We start from the raw sequence: 24,293 nt of genomic DNA on the forward strand, positions 1-24,293 counted from the left end.
CCAACTTATTCAGCATATGTTTTACACAGCAGATGCCCTTCCAGCTGCAACCCAACACTGGGAAACATCCATACACACTCATTCACACAGACATGCACTACGGGTAATTGCACCCAGAGGAAACCCACGTGAACGCAGGGAGAACATGCAAACTCCACACAGAAATGCCAACTGACCCAGCCGAGGCTCGAATCAGTGACCTTCTTGCTGTGAGGCGAACGTGCTACCCACTGCGCCACCGTGATGCTTGGTTTAATTAATTTGTGGGGTCTTAATTACAACAATAAAGATTATTAATCACATAATTAAAATCTGCACTGGCCAAAATATTCAGCACAGCCTTGTATGCTTAATTTGAACAAGGAAAAATGTTCATCCTAAAACATTAAATAAATATTATAGAAAGAAAAATAAAGTACTTTCTCAAGCATCAGCATAATGTTACAACACCAATACTTATTTTTACAATTAAATTAATTAGTAGACTGGTTGTATTTCTTCAAAAGTCTTGCTTCAGTTAATTATCTGCCAGATAAAACCTTATTATTCCAAGTGGAATAAGACTTTTTAGAGTTGGAAGGTTCTATCTGCATTCACTGTGTTTGTTTTACCCCAAATTTAAGAGAATTTTGATAAATTTAGAGTACAAAGAGAACTGTCACACATACGGTTTGCTATATGGAATGCTAAAACTTTGAAGCTCAATATCTCAAAATCGTTTAGAACGCAGATTGAACCTTATAATTCCAAGGTGTTGATTTGACTAGATTTTCAAGACACTATTCAGATTAAAGAGACATTTAAAGGCTTCACTAGGTTAATTAGGGTAAAGTTAGAGTAATTAGGCAAGTCATTGTATAACAGTGGTTTGTTCTGGAGACAATCCAAATCAAATATGCTTAAGGGGCTGATAATATTGACCGTAAAATTGCTTTAAAACAATTAAACCTGCTTTTATTCTAGCCGAAATAAAACAAATAAGACTTTCTGCTGAAAAAAAAAATATTATAGGAAATCCTGTGAAAATTTCCTGAATTTGTTATTAATCTTTTGGAAATATTTGAAAAAAACAGGAAGGCGAATAATTCTGACTTTAACTGTATCTGACAATGTGTTGAACAATCATAATAATAACAATGCATAGCATCTGGAGTGAGAACAATATTCATAACGTCCCGATAATGTCCTGATAATCTCTTCTCAAATGTCTGAAAGATGAGTCCAAATGTCCAGCATCAGCTCCATGTTTCTTCATAAATCTGGAAAAGTGTCCATTTCATCAAAGCGCTGGTCAAAGTCCTCCTGAATAATTCTGCATGGCTTTGTTTGTACAAGAAAAGCACCCTGATTTCTGTGTCTCTGTGTGTTGTTCAGGGGTCGATGTGGAAAGCGAGGAGCTTCTCGGAGTGCTGGTTGTTGAGGGTTCGCAGGTCGGGCAGACGCAGCAGGAGTTTGGGGAAGAGCGAGCTGTCCTCTGGCCTTCTGCGGGTGATGAGAGCCCGAAGAGCTCCTATTAAATCCTCCTGGAGCTGCTCCACGGCCCCTATGTCTGATATACCTGAGCGATCTGGAGCAGAGTAAAATCATAGTGAGGAACACTGTGTTTGTTTTGATGAATGCCATGTAAATGTGTTCCTTAACCCTATTATGCCCCTTTTTACATGATGTAAAATAAGTCTGATGTCCTTAGAGTGTGTAGCTACAAAATCATCCCACTAGATCTGAAATGGTGACTTCTTTACTAATAAAGCCTTTCAAGTTCTGTTGAAATTTGTATAAATAAAATATTGCCTTTTTTTTTTACAATCTCCTGCAATCCTAATGTACTTGCATGTGATGATTCCCTCAGCCACTTGGAACTGAACATACCTGCAGAAACCAGCACCACAGCCATGAAGAGGGCCATCTCGTCGGCCTCCAGACCCATGCTGCCCAGCTTCTCGCTGAACTCAAACATGGCATCCAGGAGGTTTCCCATGCCCAGCACTCGCAGGTATGACAACGGGTACGTTTGACCGTTCAGGAATGTTACAGTGCGTTCCTTAGCATTGAACAGCGAGCAGAATCTCACCATCAGAACCTACAATGAAGACATAAAGTGATGCTGATCAGAAATCTGTGGTGTAAACCACTATGCAATAACCCATTGGATTAAATAATGTTTGAACATTTTTATCATTAGGAGCTGATTATATTCACACGACTGTATTTAAACCCCTTATAAAGGTGATTTTTGTATAATAGTTCTCCTTTTAAAGGGATAGTTCACTCAAAGATGAAAATTACCTTGAAATTACATTAAACACACACTGTAAAAAATGCAGGGTTCCACACAGTTCATTCATATTGTTCCAACAAAAATCGATCAAGTTAACTTAAAAAATGTAACACATTTAAGTAGATTAAACATTTAAAAAGTTAAGTTATTTCAATGAAATCTCAAGAATTGTGTTGCTTCAGCTCCTTTTAAATAAGTAGTTTAAACGAGCAACATTTTCTTTATTGAGTGCAAAGGAAGATACTTTGAAGAATGTTGCCACCTGCTGATGTAAACCACTTTGCATTAACTCATTGGATTAAATGATATTGGAACCAATTCATAAAACTGAACCGAACTAAGCACAGTCACAATCATATGTCAGCCACTACACTAGTTTTAGTGCGCTTCAAGTGAAAATAAAGACTTTTTTGCTTGTAGAAAACTGCACTAAGACATTTTTGTTAAAAATATGACTGTATGTTGCTTAATGACGTACATTGAAATAATGCAAATAGTGCTGCATTTTAAATGGTGAATGTCAACCTCCAAAGGGAACTTTGTAGTGAGGGTTGCTCTAAACAGAAGTGTTCAAGACCGTACACTTTAAAGTGCACTTTGTTGTTCAGTGTTTTAAAGAGTACATGTCAAAGACACTTTATTTTATGAAGGATATTACGCAAGTCTTTTTTTGTCCCCTATAACCCATCCATTCAAAGCTCTCTCTCTCTCTCTGGAGGGTAGAAAACACTAGAAATGGATTCGGGGAAAGGATTGAGCCCTTCAAGACATAATCCAGCCTGGCTAATAAAATAAAGAAGCTTCTGTTGTTTTTAACCGATTCCTCGAAATGAATCCTTCAATGAACCAATTCAAGGAAATGTGTCTGAATCTGATTTCTATGATCATCCCTATTGGAAAATTCCACGCAAACCAGCATCAATTGTGCGTTGTTTATGCTGGTGGACGAGCATAGTCATGCAAAGCTGAACTGGTTCAACTGGTCAACCAGAACTCCAGCTTCCAAAGCTGATGACCAGCAATCAGTGCTCTATGCTGGTCCCAGCATGCAAAACATATATTAAGTTAGTGACTGGCAATGCTAGAGTTTTCAACAGGGATAAACGTTCTCAAATCATTCCTTCTTAAAGGAACACGAATTTTTCTACTGCCCTGGAGTTAAACAGTTGAGATTTACCATTTGTGAATCCGTTCAGCACATCTCTGGGATTGACAGGAGGATGTTTAGCTTAGCTTAGCATAAATCTTTGAAATGGATTAGACCATTAGCATCTCGCTTTAAAATGCCTGAAAATCAGCTGTCTAGCTAGCTAGGAGCTATACTCTCATTCTGGCGTAATAATCTAGGAACTTTGCTGATGTACCATGACTCCAGCAAGAGCATTGATATTATGCAGTGCATGGAAATCAGCTAGCTTCCATCAATATAACCAAACATGTTCAAAACTCTTTGATCATTTTAAAGATAGATGCTAACGGTCTAATCTGATTTAATGCTAACTAAGCTTGAGCATGCTTAGCTTAGCTTAGCATAAATCATTGAATCAGATTAGACCATTAGCATCTTGCTTTAAAATGACCTAAGAGTTTTGGTTATTTTCCTATTTCTTTTTAAAGATTGATTCTTTTTGTGGTTACAAAGACTGACAGAAAATCCAATTTTCTAGGCCAATATGGCTGTAGGAACTATACTCTCATTCTGGTGTAATAACTTTGCTGACATAAGCAAAAGTATTGTGCAGTACCTGAAAATCAGATTCTGTCAATATAACCTAAAATTCTTGAAATTTTTGGATCATTTTAAAATGAGATGCTAATGGTCTAATCTGAATCAGTGATTTATGCTAAGCTAAGCTAAAGATTGGCTAAATGGATAAAAAAAATGGTAAAACTCAAAGACTTTAACTCTAGGGGAGATATAAAATGAGGGCAGTGTTCTTTCAATCACATAGATCAAGGTTAAGACAGTTGGGTCATAAGTGATCTGACTGGGTCGTTTCTCACCTGAAAGGTTCCCGCCTTCAGCAGCATGACCTGATCATGTTGACTCAGGGCCTGAAACCCAGGTATGCTCTTGGCAAATTCAACCACTTCTTTAACAGCGGGAGTGAAGCACTGCGAGAAACTCTCCCAGACCTGCTGGCTGGAGTGACTGGCTGAGGAAACGGGACATGCGTTCAGAGGACAGGCCTGGAGAAACGCAGAAACACAATTAGTTCACTGCAGGCTTATGCCGATATCAAATATTCTAGTTGCTATAAATTGATGAAAGTTTTATTAGGATATTGACCTCAGCTGTGTAATAAGAAATGTAAAAACAGAGTTATCGATGATCAGCTCGTGTTTAGTACACCGAGTTGCTGATTTAAAATCAGGAAAACCTACCAGAACTTTAGCACCAGGGCTCAGTCTCCATGGACAAGACTGCGTCTGAGTGGAATAGCTGTTGTGTTTAGTGGGATAGCTTTGAGTAGGTGTTGTTCCCTGGCTGGGACTTGAGGACTGTGGGAAGTTATAGTGACCGTTGTCCAAAACTTGAGATGTGGGTTTGTTGTTTTGGTTGGCGACCGGACATCTGGATTGGGCGAGGCAGCTGGTCGTGGAATGGACTGAATGTTCTTGTGCGGAGATATTCGGCTGAGGGTGAGACTGGGCGTAGCCGGACTCTTGCATGGGATGGTGCCGGAAGGAAGATGGATTGTTGTTGTTATTGACGTTGTTTTCTTGGTCAACTTTAACTTGCAGCTTTTCGCCGTTCACGAAGATGTTACGATACGCCTGCGAGATCACGCCGATGGACTCTTCTGATTGGCCGTCCTCAGGGCTGCTAGGGGTCTCGGTGGGTGTTGTACAGCCGATGTCCATAGATGCTGACTCATTAAGGCTGTTCATGTAGCTCTGCATTTCGTCTAGCAGCCGCTGTTTCTCACGCTTCGGAATGCGTCCAAATCGCACAGCTAGAAGAAAGCAGGGATATAAATATCACTATATGCAACTAAATGGTAATATATTATACAAAAAGATGTGCAATCCAAATGTTTTCAGCTTTGTAATAAAGCAATGAGGTGATAAAGCTGCTTTGAAACAATAATTATTGTGAAAAGCGGTATCCAAATTACCTTGAATTGACATTTACCATTTGGTTTTACTACTATAAATGATGCATTTTGGCAGTAGGACTACTATATTGACCAATCAATTCATATGATCCTTCATAGCAGATTACGGCTGCTCGCCAAAGCTTATTTCTCTCATGCATCCTCCATCTCCCCCTACTCTCAAAGCTATTTATAGCCTCTACTACTGTATTATACCCCTCCCCCATCCTTCTGTCTCTAACCCATTGGGAAGTGGGTCAGTGGGTCGACCCAAGCAGAGGTGATGTCATTGAGCGATGGAGTAAATGGCAGCAGGTGAAATAAACACCGGCATGAGGTAAAGGGTTAGCAGGTTAAAGGTGAAGAGAAGACAGTAGATTAGTTGGTGGTGAAATGTTGCAGAGCAAAAGAACGTGATTTGGTGATAAACAGGACTGATAAGGAGCACCGATGGTTGTGCAATGAGAAATGCCTTCGGTTAAGCTGCCAGCACAAGCATAACCTTTCCATGTATTAAAATAAAGCGAAATAAGACGTGTCACGTACATAACGGAGAGATGTTACATACACAACAAAGCTTTACCCTCTTAAATGCTAAAATTATTATTATTTTATTGTTCTATAGAGAGCCAAATCTTATCCTCCCCGTTTATTTTGTTTAAAAGATTTTAAAGGAATGTAAAAATACTATTTTTGAAGCTATTATATTTTTAAAACTATTTTATTAGATTTATTAAAGTCAAACAAGTGCAAATGTGTGAGGTCACATACATAAAGCTTTTTCCTTTTAAATGCAAAGTTATTATATATTTTTCGTTCTATAGAATCAAATCTGAATTTTAAATCATATCTAATGGCAAATCTTGCTGTGCATTGAAATTAAAGCAAAATATAGCGAAGGCCTTTGTAAATTGTTTGTAGATGTTACAGTAATGTAAAAATACTCAAAATGTTCTCTGTCAATGTTTTTAAACTATTTTATTTGATTTATTAACCTCAAACAAGTGTAAATGTGTGACGTGTCACATACATCACGGAGAGATGTCACATGCACAACAGCTTTTTCCTCTTACATGCAAAAATTATTATTTTTTTTGTTCTATAGAGGCAAATCTTATCCTCCCTTTGCATTTTGTTTAAATCACATATTACTGCAAATTTTGCTGTATATTAAAATATAGTGAAATATAGCGAAAGTCTTTGTAAATTGTGTAGATTTTAAAGTAATGTAAAAATACTCAATGTTCTCTGTCAATGTTTTTAAACTATTTGAGTTGATTTATTAAAGGCAAACTAGTGCAAATGTGTGACATGTCACATACAAAACGGAGAGATGTCACATACACAACAAAGCTTTTTCCTCTTAAATGCATTTTTTGGTTCTTTAAAGAGACAAATCTTATCCACACTTTTATTTATTTTTTAAAATCAAATATAACTGCAAATCTTGCTGTAAATTAAAATAAGTCGGAATATAGCAAAAGCTTTGTAAGTTGTTTGTGGAGATTTTGCTGCAATCTAAAAAGACTCAAAATGCTCTCTGCCTATGTTTTTAAACTATTTTATTTGATTTTATTAAAATAAACAAGTGCAAATGTGTGTCACATACATAAGGGAGAGATGTCACATACACAACAAAGTTTTTTCCTCTTAAATGCAAAAATTATTATTGTTATTCCATAGAGAGCCAAATCATATCCTCCCTTTGCATTTTGTTTAAATCACATATTACTGCAAACCTTGCTGTATATTAAAATAAAGCTAAATATTGCGAAAGCCTTTGTAAATTGTTTGTGTAGATGTTACAGTAATGTAAAAATACTTAAACAGGGTCTCTGCTGATGTTTTTAAACTATTTAATTTGATTTAATACAGTCAAACAAGTGCAAATGTGTGACTTGTCACGTACATAACGGAGAGATGTCACATACACGACAAAGCTTTTTCCTCTAAAATGCAAATATTTGTATTATTATTGTTATTCTAAAGAGAGTCAAATCTTTTCATAAGTATTATTTCAGTTAATTTACATAATTTCAGCAAAGTATGTTGTGTATTGTAAACACGCATACTTTTTTGGTCACATGCATAACGCATGTTTAATTCCCTCATTTAAAATGTAAAACACATTCACAGATTGATATTTTTATGATCCTGATTTCTAACTTGGTAGTTAGTTGTGTTGGAAAATATATAGAGAAGTTTCAATATACAGTTAACATATATAAATATACATTGTGTTTACTGCAAATGTCACATCCATAACACTGCAATTGCTCAAAACCAGATCTTTAGTTCTGTAATGTTGCAAGACTTTTGTGTGCTAGTGTGTGTGTGTGTGTTTAGAGGTGTCATATGTCACCAACTATCACGTGAAGGTGTAAAGCAAGATGGCAAGGTTTCAGGTGACAAGTGACATAATGTATTGTATCTAATGCGCTGTATAGTATTAGCTATTCTGAAAACACCCTAAAAGGAGAAATCAATAGACGTCCTTAAACAGTATATCTTTTAAATTAATTGAAAATCTAGAGTAATTACAGCAAGCATGGCTAAAGGGGAACAAAAAAATAAGGTCATCATGTGACGTTGAAATATGATGGTGCATATCACTTTACTTTCCCGCTTTTTAGGTCACCTAAATATGTACACTAGCCCCAGAAAATATGATTTATTATCAGCCCAGTTTACAGGGCTCCCCGGAGACGACGCTTGGGCAAAGTGTGCTAGAGGACAAAACCGAAGAGGTATTTTAGCATGGGTTTCCAATTGAAATAAAGGGCTTAGATCGACAAAGCACTCTATTAAATCCCAGCTAGCGTTTAGGTTTTAATTAATCCTGCAAACGAAGACCTGGAAACACATTAAACTGCAGTGTACTAGGTGTACTCGGGCCATTTGTGTCCCCAATTCCCCAAATTAACCTGATTTGCTGCAGTTTGCACAGTGAGTGATGACTTGTGGGATTTCGGACTACCCGCACTAATAAATCAGCGCTGTGAGGGAACTGTCAGAACAGGGTGTAAGGCATCGCTGCAAACAGTACAGAGCAGATGGTGGATGTCGGGTCGAGAAAATAAAGCCGAGAAATGAAAGTATGTTGGAGATGCGCAGATCGAGGAGTGCTGAGTGGTCGAAAGGTGTTTGTTTACTGACCCAACAGCATTCCTAACACCAAGCATGTGTAGTTATACATTCCTTAAGTGCTTTTCTTACTTACATTTTTTTTTGTCTTGTTTCATGTTTCACCCCAAATATTTAAACAACTCTTAAATCGGGAAACATTTTCTAGACAGCTAGACAGTCTTGTTTTCAGGAAAAAAAAACCCCTGAAATTTAAGATTTAAGCAAGATTTTCCTTCAAGAAACCTGTTTATCATTATTTTGATTACTCCACTAGCAGATTATTTTGAAAAAGCATGTGTAGTAAATCTAATGCTAGTCTTAATGGACACTCACTGGCCACTTTATTAGGTACGCCTATCAAACTGCTGGTTAACGCAAATTTCTAATCAGCCAATCACATGGCAGCAGCTCAATACATTTAGGCTTGTAGACCTGGTCAAGACAATCTGCTGCAGTTCAAAGCGAGCATCAGAATGGGGATTTAAGTGACTTTGAATGTGACATGGTTGTTGGTGCTAGACAGGCTGGTATTTCAGAAACTGCTGATCTACTTTCTATTTTCATGCACAACCATCTCTAGGGTTTATGGAGAATGGTGTGACAAAGAGACAATTTACAGTGTGCGGCAGTTCTGTGGGCGCAAATGCCTTGTTGATGTCAGAAGTCAGAGGAGAATGGCCAGACTGGTTCCAGCTGATAGAAAGGCAAGAGTAACTCAAATAAGCACTCGTTACAACCGAGCTCTGCAGAAGAGCATCTCTGAACACACAACACGTCCAACCTTGAGGCGGATGGGCTACAGCAGCAGAAGACCACACTGGGTGCCGCTCCTGTCAGTTAGGTACAGGAAACTGAGGCTACAATTCACACAGGCTCACCAAAACTGGACAATAGAAGATTGGAGAAACGTTGCCTGCTCTGATGAGTCTCCATTTCTGAGATTGGCATTATGGATGTGCAGCCAAAAGATCTGCAGCAATTGCATGATGCTATCATGTCAATATGGAGCAAAATCTCTGAGGGATATTTCCAGTACCTTCTTGAATCTATGCCTGGAATGATTAAGGGAGTTTCGGAGGCAAAAGTGGGTTCAACTTGGTACTAATAAGGTGTACCTAATAAAGTGGCCAGTGAGTGTAGTCATACATCGGACAAATAAAAAAATATCTAAAAGATTTTTATTCAAACAAGCAAAATAAACCTGTTTTTATATAATTTTGATTACTCCACTGCAGATTATTTTGAGAAACTTTTTTTTTTCCTGAAAACTAAATATTTTTAACTTGTCATGAAAATCTTTCTTGATTTAATAATTTTTAGATAGATTTGGACCACAGCATTCTAAGTAAATCATGTTTTTTGCATCGAACCAGGAATAATAATGTTGTATATTTACCATCTCTGGACATGCCGACGGAGAGGCACTTCTTAAAGCGACAGTGCTGGCAGCGATTGCGGTTCATCCTCATGATCAGACAGTTTTCGTTCTTCACACACATCTTATAATGGATGTTCTGCTGGATGCTACGGCGGAAGAAGCCCTGAGGACAACATAAGATCAGAGTCAATCTCTCTGTCTGTGTGTGTGTCTGTGTGTCTGTGTGTGTGTGTGTGTGTGTGAGAGTAAAACCTCAGGCACATGTCAATGGCGACATCAGACATTATAAGCACATCAGTTATGCATTTTGAGAAGATTTTATGAGTGAGCAGTGTGTGTGTGTGTGTGTGTGTGTGTGTGTGTGTGTGTGTGTGTGTGTGTGTGTGTGTGTGTGTGTGTCCTCACCTTGCATCCCTCACACGCATGGACACCGTAGTGAAATCCTGATGCAATATCCCCGCATACTTTGCAAAGCAACACCATACCTCCAGTTTCTAGTAACACAGATTGACAACAATGTGTTAGCAGTGGCTAATGGTCGCAGTGCTTAAAGGGTTTGTTCACCCAAAAAATGTACTCCCTATTTATTCAAGTGGTCCTAGTGATCAGATTATTTTACCGACTTTGACCTTTGAGTCTCATTCAGCGAGATGAATGAATCTTTTTTTGAGCCATTTGAATCAATTTGCCAATCTATTTGAATCAAATCAATTTGGAGTTGCACATCTATGACTGACCCAAACATTCACATTAGTCATAACTAGAGTGGTATTTACCGGGGTCTTTTGTCTATGATTAGCTCAAGTCTTCAAGTTTGAGTTCGTAATTAGTTCACCTTTCTAGTCTTTAAGTTTTTGATTCGTTCATTCATCATGTAACCACATATAAAAAGACGAATGACTCAAGGACTCGGGAGATGAATGGATCAAATCTTTATCGGTCTTTGTCTGCATATGATTGGATTCTGTCTGTCATGTGATGAACGAACGACTCAACCACAGTAGAAGACTCGGAAATGAACTAATCTGATCACCTGTGCAATTTGCCAGTGTGCTAATGAACGAATCATTCCAGAGATGAATCATTGTTCACATTTAAGATTCATTGATTCATATCACTGTGTTTCCAAACCTTTAAGAGTTTCTGTTCTTCTGTTTAACACTAAAGAAGATATTTTGACGAGAGCTGAATCCATTGATACACTGTAAAACCCAACAGTCAACTTTATCAAATGAAATGAGTGCAGCTAACTCAAAATTGACAGAAAGTTAGTTCTACTCATTTGAAAAGAGTTTTGAACTCCGTGTTGAAGGTTATTAAACATCTCAGTACTTCAACTTAAATGGAGTAAGCTAACAGTACTCGTATAGATTAGTTTTTTTAACTCAAATAGTTTGTAGAAATCGGTTTCCTCAAACGGTTTGAGTTTCCTTAACTTATTGGGTTTTACAGTACTCAGCTGGTTTGAGTTCTCTTCATTTATTAGGTTTTACTGTGATCAAATTGCTTCGTTTACTCTAATAGATTAAGTTCACAGCACTCATTAGGATTAGATTGTTAACTTAAATGGTTTGTTGCAATCGATTTCCTCAAATGGTTGGCGTTACCTTAACTAGAGTTTCACAGTGTAGTATTACAATCAAATACTATTGAAGTCAATGGTTACAGGCTTCCAACGTTTTTGTGCTCAGCAGAAGAAACTCACAGTTGTCAGCAAATGCTTTACCAGAACAAGATCAAAGAAAATCAGAAAATAAGCATCTATAAAACAATAATATACATATAAAATATTGTTATATTTGATTTAATAATAGGTATAAGCTATTGATATTGGTAAATTATGTTATGCTAGTGTTGTTAATGCAGTTTGGTCGAACTGATGTAGGATTTTTATTCACTCATTCATTTTCCTTCAGCTTAGTCCCTTTATTTATCAGGGGAATGACCCGCCAACTATTCCAGCATATGTTTTAGGCAGCGGATGCCTTTCTAACTGCAACCCAGTACTGGGAAACACCCATAGACACTCATTCATAAAGACACTCACACACTACGGTCAATTCACCTATACAGCGCATGGGGAGAACATGCAAACTCCACACAGAAACTGACCCAGCCAGAACTCAAACCAGTGACCTTCTTGCTGTGAGGCCACAGTGCTAACCACTGAGCCACCATGCCGCCCAGGATTGTTATAATAATAATAGTTTTTAAAGGTTTTTCGCACTTTAATTTAGCATAATTAACAGTGCTAAGGATGGTCATTGGTTGTGTTGTGTGCTTTTTTTTTTTGAGTGCAAATTCTTCTGTACTTTAAATTTGGTCTTAAATTTCATCATGTGGTATTAAAAAGGTCTCAAAACATCTTAAATGAGTAAATCCTGAATCATTTTCAGTTTTGGATGAACTACCCCTTTAAATGCAACAACTTTTAAAGACATACATGAAGAAGATTTTACGGTGTGGTAATACTCACTGGTAAATGTTCCCGTGAACCCGGTGGGTCGTCTGCCAACCATTGGGTGCGAGTAGGAGTTTTGTCCTGATGAAGTTACGGTTGGCGTAACCGCGTTGACCGTGTTAGCACTGCTTACTTCTGGAAACTGGAAGACCAATTTGTTTCCCCCATTGCCTCCAGATGAATGCTTTTTAAGGGCTCCGAGCTCAGTGAAGGACACCTCCTCTGGAGACGAGGGCTGAGAGGATGGAGATTGGGTCTGATAGCCGCTGGATGGACTTCCTGGGCTGGGACTGGCACTTCCCGTCGATCCTGCATAGAGGATCACACTTCCACCTGTGTGTGAGAAAAAAAAGGGAAAAGACGATGAATATTTCATGAGAAGTTTTTTTTAGTCATAATATTCTATAGAATGGGTTTGTAGGTGTTTCAAGGGCACCTATTATGCCCCCTTTTACAAGATGTAAAATAAGCCTCTGATGTCTCTAGAGTGTGTGTGTGAAGTTTGAGCTCAAAACACTATAAATAATGTGTTATAACAGTCTGAAACTGACCCTTTTAGACTTTGAGCCTAAATGTGGTGTTTTGGTGACTGTCGCTTTAAATTTAAATGAGATTGTGCTCTTTTCAGTAGAGGGAGGAGCTATAAATGCCTGTGTGTCAGCAACTCTAATGGTGGACGGCTTCTTCTCACTCAGGGCTTTTTATGCTAATGAGGATAAGATCGTCACTAGTGGGCGGGGTTTTACCCCTCTTATGACATGTACAATTGGAGAATGTCAGTCAAAGTGTTTCTGCAGACTGTTTTAATCAAGTGTAATTGTACAAAAATGAACACATCTTTACAATTAGTAGCTGGTTATAAGTTTATAACCCCTTATAAACGTGCTTTAAAGCAATGTGCCAGTTATGATATTATTCAATACATGGTACAAGCTGATTGGTTTCTGGTACATCAGATGTGAATCAGCTTGCATGCTTAACTGATATGAATAATCAGGTTTAGTGTTTGCTAAAAGCTAATGCTGTAGCTTCAGAGTTATTCTAAAGGCCTCGACCTCCTCCTGCTCCACTTATGTAGATATTATAGGGATGCACTGGATTTTTGGCTGAAAGAGAAGAACTGCTGGAATTATGAGCTGAAAAAAGGACTATGCTGTGCCATACTGTGTTCAGTGGACTGGTTTCAGCTGTTTTCACTGTGTAGTGACTTTCACACCGGATACAGAAAGTACTGCACTAAAAAACCCATTCATTTCAATGGCTTGTGTCGCACAAGGAAGGCTTATTGCTGTAGCAACCAATGCACTATCAACATGCCTCATGGTCAAAGTGGCTCAGTATTCCTCTCATGTTTATTTATCTATGAATGAACTGAATGTGCTCATCTGAAAAGCTCAACTCATGCATGTTTCTATATAGCATACTTGTTTCTACTGCTTGCATTAGCAGTACTGTGCTGTCATGGCAATGCTATTAAAATTATGCCTCTCGACCCATTCACTGTCAATACATTTTTACTCTCAATTAAATGTGGTTATTTTAATTATTTTTTTTAAATTAGTGTAATTCAAATTGAGTTCAATTTAAAGTCTTATTTTAAATTATTAAATGTAATACGTAATGATTAAGTTTTTGGTTTACGGTAATATTTATTTCGGTGCATCCCTTACACTTTGACTTACTTCATGCTATTTTTAACTAAGTGTGTCTGTGGATTGACAGTAGCAGGTCTCTGCACTTGCTCCACAGCAGCAGGGATAAACAGCAGAGACAGATCTAGTCTGCCAAGATCAAGTATATTAATATATATCATACCAAATAATACTAAACTATTCCAAGAGTTGTCATGAGAGAAGTACCTCTGTATATTTTGTAGGCCCACACAAAATCAGAATTGGGAGAATTTTTTTGTTATGATTTATTCTATGCTCTATTTATTAATGCAATATCAATATTTAGTATATGAATATATATTTAGGTAATATTTAATATATCAAGTAGAGTCACACTTTAGTTCTACGTATTTTGCATATTTGGCAGAGTTTGGAAAAAATGTCATTTAAATGGTGCTTTTATGCAAAATAGCTAATAATTGTAGTCGGTTATATCTTGTTAACTTGTGCTGTATATACATGTGCTGTATGATAATGAAGCCAGATGAGTCTCGAAAACAATATATTTGCAAAAATAAAACTCATACATACAAAGCACAATTCACATTTACAAAATCCAATTCGTAAATTAAAAATTCACAAGTAAAAATCATAAATATTTCCTCAAATTAATTGATCGTGTGCATTTACGAATTGTGTTTTGAATTTCCGAATTGTGTTTTGAATTTACAAATTGTGTTTTGAATTTACAAATTGGATTTGCGTATTTTCCGAATTGGGTTTTGCATATTTACAAATTGTATTTTGAATTTCCGAATTGGGTTTTGCATATTTACGAATTGTATTTTGAATTTCCGAATTGGGTTTTGCATATTTACAAATTGTGTTTTGATTTCCGAATTGTGTTTTGAATTTACAAATTGGATTTGCGTATTTACGAATTGTATTTTGAATTTCCGAATTGTGTTTTGAATTTACAAATTGGATTTGCGTATTTTCCAAATTGGGTTTTGCATATTTACAAATTGTATTTTGAATTTCCGAATTGGGTTTTGCATATTTACGAATTGTGTTTTGAATTTCCGAATTGGGTTTTGAATTTACAAATTGGATTTGCGTATTTTCCGAATTGGGTTTTGCATATTTACGAATTGTGTTTTGAATTTCCGAATTGGGTTTTGAATTTACAAATTGGATTTGCGTATTTTACTAATTGTTTTTTGCATATTTACAAATTTGTTTTTAAATTTACAAATTGAATTTGCGTATTTTACGAATTGGGTTTTGAATTTACGAATTAGATTTGCACATTTCATGAATTGGGTTTTGAATGTACGAATTGGATTTGCGTATTTTACAAATTGTGTTTTGCATATTTACAATTTGGATTTGCATATTTTACAAATTGTGTTTTGAATTTACAAATTAAATTTGCGTGTATCACAAATTGTTTTGCAAATATACAAATTGGATTTGCGTATTTTACAAATTGTGTTTTGAATTTACAAATTAGATTTGCCTGTTTCTGATTTGTGTTTTGAATTTATGCATTGCTTTTGCATATTTTATGATTTGTGTTTTGCGTTTACAAATTGGTTTTTCATATTTATGAATTGTGTTTTAATTTAATGAATTGGATTTACATATTCATGACTTGTTTTGAGTTTTCAAATTAAATCTAGTAAATGTCAATTGTGTATTTTTTTTAAATGTATTATTTTTGAGACTGATCTGGATACATATATGACTGCATGCCAAAACAGACATTATTCAAACAGACAGCCCTGAAATAATGCTAATTGTTATTGAAATGACTGACAACTCATTTTAGGTATCAGTTCTTTATTTTGTGAGACAAAACTCCATTTATCTGCACTCTAATCATCCAGACCATTGATATTCACAAACTCTGCATAATATCAGTATCAGCTTAATAGGATCGTTTTAACTGAATGGGATTGTCAATGGTTTACGGCTGTGTGGATGTGGTCTGTCAATAAATAGATCTGTTTTTGTCCAGAGCGGTGTGTTCAAAACACTTCAACGTAAACTCGGAAATGCCTCACATGTTTGATCCCTGCATTACTCTCAGTCTGTGGCTCATCCTTCAGCATGAATCACATGTTTCAAACAGTGCCAGGGTAAGGTTCAAACATGTGAGAAAAGATCCAGAGCGCCTCACGTGCAGCGCTGGGGAATCCGATTCACTTCAGAGAGTCGATTCACTTTGTTTGAATCTTCGCTCTAGTCAGGCGCGGTCATGCAAGTTAAATATTGACATTATACTGTTGTGTTTTTGGATTAGGTTTTATCTCTCTGCATTTACAATACTGTTGTTGATCATGCTTCCTGTAATTTAGATAAGACACTTAGAATGTAAATGCTTATTATTATTACAGTAGCCGTGCTACTATTTGCACAGGATTCCAACCCAGCTGTATCCATAATTTTATCATTTTGATTAAATATCGTGTAACTTATTGAAATATAAATTCTGTCCTCTCGTTTATTTTTTTTTTTTTGCATTGTATTCATGTTTAATGCTTCAAGTAACAGACATGTATTAACTAATTTATTAATGCTTCCTCCTCGAAATGTCCTCTCATTTCTTTATGAATGCATGCACCAATTTATTTATTCATATATTTCTATTAATGCTTCCTCCAAGAACTGTACTCTCGATTTTATATGAATGTATGATGCACCAATTTATTTATATTTATTCATTCATTATCCCTCTTCCGAACTGTCTTCTCGTTTTTATATGAATGCATGCACCAATTTATTTATTAATATATTTCTATTTATGCGTCCACCTTGAACTGTCCTCTAGTTAAATGTGAATGCATGCACTAATTTATTTATATTTATTAACGCTTCCTCCTCGAACTATCCCCTCATTTCTTTATAAATGCATGCACCAGTTAAATTATTAATATATTTCCATTAATGCTTCCTCCTCGAACTGTCTTCTCGTTTATTTTTAGTGCATGCACTAATTTATTTGTTCCTTCTATGTCGAATATGCCTAATTTTGATTCAGTTTACCCTTAAACTAGTACAATAATAGACTGTAAAACCCCCCTCTCAATGCCACTATGCTCCCGGAGTCATCTAAAAAGACAATTCAAGCAATAATAGCAAAGAACCGACTCAAAAGATCTGTTTGTTTGCGAATGCAAAGCGCTCTCGCTCTGCACCCCCGCCACGCGCACGCGCTGCTCGCTCCCGCTCTCCCTCTGCCAGCCACCTGACCGCGGACTCACATGCTCTCCTGACACAGTGAACGCCCCGAAGAACAAGCCTCTTTCCGCAGTCCCGTGTCCAGAACAGCCGCAGTACGAGAGAGAAACACACACACACTGCCAGCCTGCTGCTCACGTTTGAAGAGGGCTTAAAACAGTAACCGAGGCCATATTTCTGAGCCCGTGTGTTTATAATACTTGAGTCACCGGAAACTGGAGAGCGCACATGCATGAACGTGCGCGGTCACGTTTGCACGACATACGAGCGCGTTTTGTTTTTCTCCGTGTTCTCCCAACCCGTTTCACCTTTTCTCACTTGTTTTTAAAACGTGAGGACTCACAAACGGCACAGATAAGACTATTAATCACCTACAGTCGAGTTTAACACATTTATACGACGTACAATAATTAACCCAGCCGCCATTAAACTCAAGGAACGATGACTCTCTTCTGTGAGGGAAAACAGACTGCTCTGTATTGGTGTCTGCCAATTGAATACTGTTCATGTAATGTGTATGTAGATTATTTAGATAGTATAGTGACTTTGGATGGATTTTAATAACAATAGTAGGCTATAAATGTTTATATTTACTGTGCTATGCCTTCATAAACTGACTAGTTTGATTATATTAAAAGTACTGACTACCATTCGTTCAACTGCTTTCTATTTATGAATTATTATTAATAATCAGTAATTTTTTGTTGATATTTTAACTTTGACAACATAAATGTCTACAATATTGAGTATTTATGCTCAAATAAAGGCAAATCCTTTCTGAAACCTTCATTAATTCTTGAATTATTGATTAAAAAAATCAGTTAATTCAGGGATATGTTAGATTTATTACTCTTAAATGACCGTCTGACAGAACTATTCTTTTAATTATGCTTAATAAAAGCAAAAACACCTATAAAACATGAAACTTCAGGAAATGTTCCTGTCATACAATAGAGACCAGGTTAATCCTGGATAATTACGCCACTTCTTTCTCACTTGTCTCATCGGTTTACCACCCAATTGGTTATCGGCTTTCCTCCGAATGTTTTCTTTTGTGCTGAGCAGCCCAAGGAACGTCATACAGGTTTTAATTTTTGTGGTTTCCCTGAAGCTAAACTCCATTTCTTCATCTATCTGGCGCTCAGAGTCTCTCAGCTGGGCGTCTTTGATTTCTTTTAGCTTCAGGGTTTATTCATAGAGCCGGATGTCTTCATGTGCTGCAGCTGAAAACTAGGTCAATATTACTGTTCTCTTGTAGACGACACATATGCGCAACGCAGACTATATGCCTCAAATTAACGTTACAATTCACTTTTTGTGCAGCATCATTGATCCGCTGAATATATATGTGTGCATAATGCATGACAATGGTCTGTGTTTTGCCCATGAATTTACATGGCAGGGGCGTTTATGGAGGCTCACAATGCAGACTTTTTCAAAACAGACATTTTTGATGATTTTTGTAATATGATGCTGTATGCAAGCCCAAATTAATAGCACTGAATAAATAAGGGTTATTGCGACTTATTCTCAGCTGACAATTTTTTTTCCCTCACAATTCTGAGATATAAAGTCTGAATTGTGGGAAATAGTCGGAATTGTGTGATATTAAGTCAAAATTTGGACTTTATAACTTGCAATTTTGAGTTTAGATCACAATTCTGACTTGATAATTCGATAATTGATGAGTTCATAACCCATAATTTTTACATAACTTGCCAGTTTGACTTTATACCTTACAATTCTGACTTCATATCTCGCAATTTTGAGTTCATATCTCAAAATTCTGGCTTAATAACTCACAATTTTGAGTTCATATTTCACAGTTCTGACTTGATAATCACAGTTTCGAGTTTAGATCTCACAATTCTGACTTGATAACTCACAATTTTGAGTTCATATCTCACAATTCTGGCTTGATAACTTGCAATTTCGAGTTTAGATCTCATAATTCTGACTTGATAACCTGCAATTTCAAGTTCATATCTTACAATTCTGACTTGATAATCACAGTTTCGAGTTCATATCTCACAATTCTGACTTGATAATCACAGTTTCGAGTTTAGATCTCACAATTCTGACTTGATAACTCACAATTTTGAGTTCATATCTCACAATTCTGGCTTGATAACTTGCAATTTCGAGTTTAGATCTCATAATTCTGACTTGATAACCTGCAATTTCAAGTTCATATCTTACAATTCTGACTTGATAATCACAGTTTCGAGTTCATATCTCACAATTCTGACTTGATAATCACAGTTTCGAGTTCATATCTCACAATTCTGACTTGATAACTCACAAATTTGAGTTTAGATCTCACAATTCTCACTTAATACCACAATTTTGAGTTCATATCTTGCAATTCTATCGTGCTATTTCGAGATGGCAGATAGCACTCTACACTTTTATAAAAAGGTTGACTCAACTTAAAATTGTAAGACAGCTTGCTGCAGAGCCTTTTTTGAGTTAACTCAACTTTTAACCCAAGTACTTGCGTCAACTTTAAATAAGCTAGTCTTACAATATGAAGGCGAGTCAACACTTTAAATTTACAATGTGCCCTTCTGTATAGAGTATTTTTGTATTTCTCTCTTCTTTTTTCCCCAAAATAATTGTGTTTATTGTATATTTACATTCCTTTTAGTGTTCTTGTTATTTATGCACCCGGGGTCTGAGCGTAATTTAAATTCTCTGTATGTCTGTACATGTGGCAGAATTGACAATAAAGATGACATTTTAACTACTTAATTACCACTGTAAGTGCATATGCATTCAAATGAGCATGAGTTACATGCATGTTACAGAATGACACGCTCCAATTTCCCATGCATGTAACCTGTGCTTGTCTACCACATAATGGTGTGCATGCGATCAGCACATGTGTTTGGCAGAGATCACGCAGCCAGAGGAGAAAGAGCTGAGCTGAAATGTGTGCCTGTTTGACTTTGACCCAGTGACCAGCAGCCTCCCTCCCTCCCTGAGACACACGGGCAGAGCAACACAAACACAGCCCAGGAGGGGTGTGTGTGTGTGTTTGAGTGCCTGGGAAATCACGCGTGGCACGTGGAGCTCCGGCTTGATCCTCGTGACAGTGAAAGTGAAAGTCTGTCTGTATGAATAACGCCGTGTCCTGACATCATCTGCCTGATAACACGCTAAAACGTGCAGGTGGCACAGTGAGAGCTTTCAAAGAAATCACTGACATGATGAGCACTAGATATGACGCTGGCAACGTGTTCTGGCACTGACAAGAGTGTTTCAATTGAGATTTAAAATGTCAAGTGTTCACACGCTTGTTGAAAGAATGACTTTCAGACATGTCGATTCAAGGCCTGAATAGTGTTTTAAAAACAAACACAGGTCCTTGAAAGTGCTGGAATTAAATTTGGAATTAAAATTTATGCTTTTATTTCAACAAATGTCAAAAACTAAATTAAAAAACATCTTAAATTGAAATCATGTACAAGACGTTTGACAAATAATGCTCATTTTATCAACATTTCATTAATTTTCCTTCAGCTTAGTTCCTTTTTCCTCAAGGGCCGCCACAGTGGAATGAACCGCCAACTATTCCAGCATTTGCTTTATGCTGTGGATGCCCTTCCAGCTAGAAACCAGTAGTGGGACTCACACACACACTCTCCTACTCTATGGCCAATATAGTTCATCCAATTGATTGCACTGTGGGGAAAACCGGAGCACCCGGAGGTCATCAATATTTCATAAACCGAATATTATTATTTAAGAAATTTGATTAAAGTTCTTTGAACCATGACTGAGTCAAAAATAATAATAATTTTGCTGCTTGTTCAAACTACTTATTTACAATAAGCTGAAACAACACAATTCTTGAGATTTGTTTTGGTTGGTAGTTTTGTGTTCAATCCAGTTAAGTGTGTTAAGTTATCTTAATCGATTTGTGTTGTGGCAACATAAATGAATTGTGTGGAACCCAGCAGTTTAATTACTGACGTAATTTTTAACGTAAATATTAAGTGTAAGTGAAATGTTAAGTAAAGTAAAGAAATGCTGGGGTATGAATTATAAAAAGGCTTGTTTTAAAATGAATGGTGCTTTAAAACGTTCTTGAATCTCGCTGTTCATGACAGCGTGAAAACCCTGTGGCACTTTGCACAATAGCACCGATAACTGCGGCCAGAAGTTAACGAAAATCCATTTATACTATTTATTAAATTAGCCGTTAGTTGTGTCATTAACATAAACCCCAACTCATAACCCAACCTTCGCAGTAATGTAAAAACAGTAATTATAACAAGAATCGTTTACACTATTTATTAAATTACCCATTAAATAGTATTTTATTAACGTCTACCCCTACCCCAACCCTTGCAGTAATGTAAAACAGTGTTTATACCAAGTATTATTCATACTATTTATTAAATTAAATTGTATTTTGTATTGTCTACCCCATCCCAACCCTCACGATAATGTAAAAATAGTAATTATACCAAGTATCGTTCAAATTATTTATTAAATTACCCATTAAATTGTCTTTTTATTGTCTACCCTTACCTCAACTCTCACAATAATCTAAAATATATGAACTATTGTTGTACAGTGTCACAACAATTATGCTATAGTAATGTGCGTAACCGCAGCTGTATCCTTTTAAACTTTACCCAAAACAGTAGCGTCATGTATGCATCGTAGAACGGTCTTTGTAGAACGGCACAGTGCCAACTACTGGCCTGACATGAAGATTACAACATGTTAAGCCACTTTTTTCAACATGCGTGTGAACAGGAATTGGTTAAAATATATGCATTTTTTTAAAATGGTAAACGATTTGTATTTAGCACATTGTTGTCTTGTAAATGTATCCATAACAGCAGGTACGGTACTTGCTCGGCTATTGAATGTAATTATACATTATTTCCTGCTATAATAAGCATTCAACAAGGACTGATTAATTTTTAAAATAATTCCAGTACTTTAGAATCAATTTAGCCTACAAGACAATGCAAAAACAGGCTACTAGTGTAGATATGGTTGCAATACATCAAGATGAGCTTTTTGTAGTTTACAGAGATATTCGGTTAGTGTTGTGTATCTACATGGAAGCTACTTTGCTTATTAATATTGGATATGATTAGCTTGTACAATAAACATGTTGAGTCATTTAAAACTGATTCATGAAGAAGGCCACGTGATGCTAGCAAACAATATTCTGGTTTATTATGTGTTACTGCTGTATTATGAGTGATCGTTATCCTCTCACATGTCCATGAGCTGACATGACATGCACGTGTTTGGTTGAATGTAAAGGAGGAGAGCTAATAATAATGATGATGATGATGATGATGATAAAGTTTAGTCACCAGCACACAAGCGTGACTTAGTCAATGATTCACAATATGAAAACAAAGGGAAACACCTTAACAGTCGCCAACGCTACCGACTGATAAAATGGAGACCACGTGCGCGCCAAAATAAAAAAAACCCGGGAACATAATTATTGCGCATACAGTTAAGTTTACAATCATCCTAACTTTATTTTAGCAGCAAGTCAGTCGGTTAGACCCCGTGAAAGAGCTTCGGGATAAATTCATGAGGTTGATATGCCTTCTGGGAAGAGCACAGACCGACTGCACGTGAGTTTTGTTTATGTGCAACTCGAGACCGGAAACATCGGTCGTCAGGCACGCGATCCTGTCAGAAGCGTTTGACATCAAAAAAACTGAGGCGTACATAGGTTAAAATAATGTTTTGTGAGCGAAAACGACTAAATATATCGACTATAAGGATATACAATAATCGCTGAACTCAATCAAAAAATACATAAACAGCATATGTTTCATTTTGCAAAGTTCAAGCTAATATTAAAATGAAATGCCATCAAAACTGGCTAATTGAGATAAAGTTGATAGTAGTTAATGTTTTAACATTGGATTTAAACCTTCTAAAACAACATTATCGCTGTTTAGAGTTTGCAAAAAACACTTTTCTGAACTAATATTATTGGCTAAAACAGGGAAAACGACTGTAAATGTTAAAATGATTCACCCAAATATGAAATATGTCATTATTTACTCTTGTTCAAAGTAATTTCATACTTAATTCTGTTGGACAGAAGTAGTTATTATGAAGAAAACCTGTTTATATGTTTATTCCTACTATGAAAGTTATAATTGGGTAACATCAACCAACATTTTTCGAAATATCTGCTTTTATTGTTTAATGTAATACAATGTTTAGCCTAAAACCACGTGATAATGAGGTAATTTACATGTTTAGGTGAAAAATAGTATACATTACTACCTTTAGCTACACGTTTATCTAAGTCAAATGAATTAATAGTAATAATATTGTTATGAACTCACCTGGACTGTCCATAATGCGCGTTCCCGATGCTTCTTGAGGTAAAGCAGGTGGTTTGAGTGATGTTCAGAGTGTTTCAAATCCCGAAAACTCAACGTGCATTAAAGCAAACTCAAAATTCAGAAAGTCAGATGCTGTTCAGGTATAAGCAGGGCACTGTGCCGATCCTCACTCTCTGAAATCTGTCCCTAAACTGTTATTATGGTGAAGAGAGCGGATGTCCGGGCATCATCATCATCATCAAGGCAGATCTGAGCAACTAGTTTAAGACCAGCACAAGCATCACTGACACACTCAGCAAACACGTTTTCAGGTGTCTTAGAAATGTGACTGAGCCTTTCCCCCAGTAGCTCCCCCTCCTTTATTTGCCCTTTAAAATTGTTTGTGTTATTGTGTGCCAAGGATTGTGGCTCTGTTTCACACGCCCTCTGTGCTTCCCAATCGCGCTGCAGTGGTTGCTCCGCCTCCTTTTTCTTAAGCTCCGCCCCCTCCTCTATGGAGGCACGTTAGTAGCAAAATTTATTTGGAAATGTAATAAGCAAAATGGCAGCGCAATATGTAAAATTGCTCTATCACTGTGTTTATATTAGCAATCCTTGGTGCAAAGTTAAATTACCTACTAATTTTACTGTTTCAAATGTTGAGAAATTAAACTGAAAATGTAAAATTCAAATTAGTATGTAGCCTAATTTGCATATTCAAACTAGTTGGAAATGGCAAATGTAAATTATGTGATTTAATTTCAATATTAATT

The 24,293-nt window shown here is 36.5% G+C and overlaps 2 protein-coding genes across 3 annotated transcripts in view; one reads left to right on the forward strand and one right to left on the reverse strand.

Moving 5' to 3' along the window:
- rargb (retinoic acid receptor, gamma b) overlaps positions 1-24,293 on the forward strand; it is a 142,467-nt gene that overhangs the window by 8,087 nt on the left and 110,087 nt on the right. For both annotated transcript variants that reach the window (XM_073915377.1, XM_073915375.1), the window contains exons 2-3: positions 1,375-1,588; positions 1,850-1,993. The gene's annotated coding sequence lies outside the window, so the exon portion shown is untranslated. The remainder of the gene's footprint in view (positions 1-1,374; positions 1,589-1,849; positions 1,994-24,293) is intronic.
- nr1d4b (nuclear receptor subfamily 1, group D, member 4b) lies at positions 1,371-23,554 on the reverse strand. The gene is given in 8 exon segments (NM_001285533.1): positions 1,371-1,567; positions 1,870-2,080; positions 4,283-4,468; positions 4,664-5,235; positions 9,899-10,043; positions 10,286-10,374; positions 12,357-12,674; positions 23,542-23,554. Coding segments are annotated over 8 exon segments (1,731 nt in total).

Source organism: Danio rerio, chromosome 11 (genome assembly GCF_049306965.1).
Source record: "Danio rerio strain Tuebingen ecotype United States chromosome 11, GRCz12tu, whole genome shotgun sequence".
NCBI classification, from domain to species: Eukaryota; Metazoa; Chordata; class Actinopteri; order Cypriniformes; family Danionidae; genus Danio; species Danio rerio.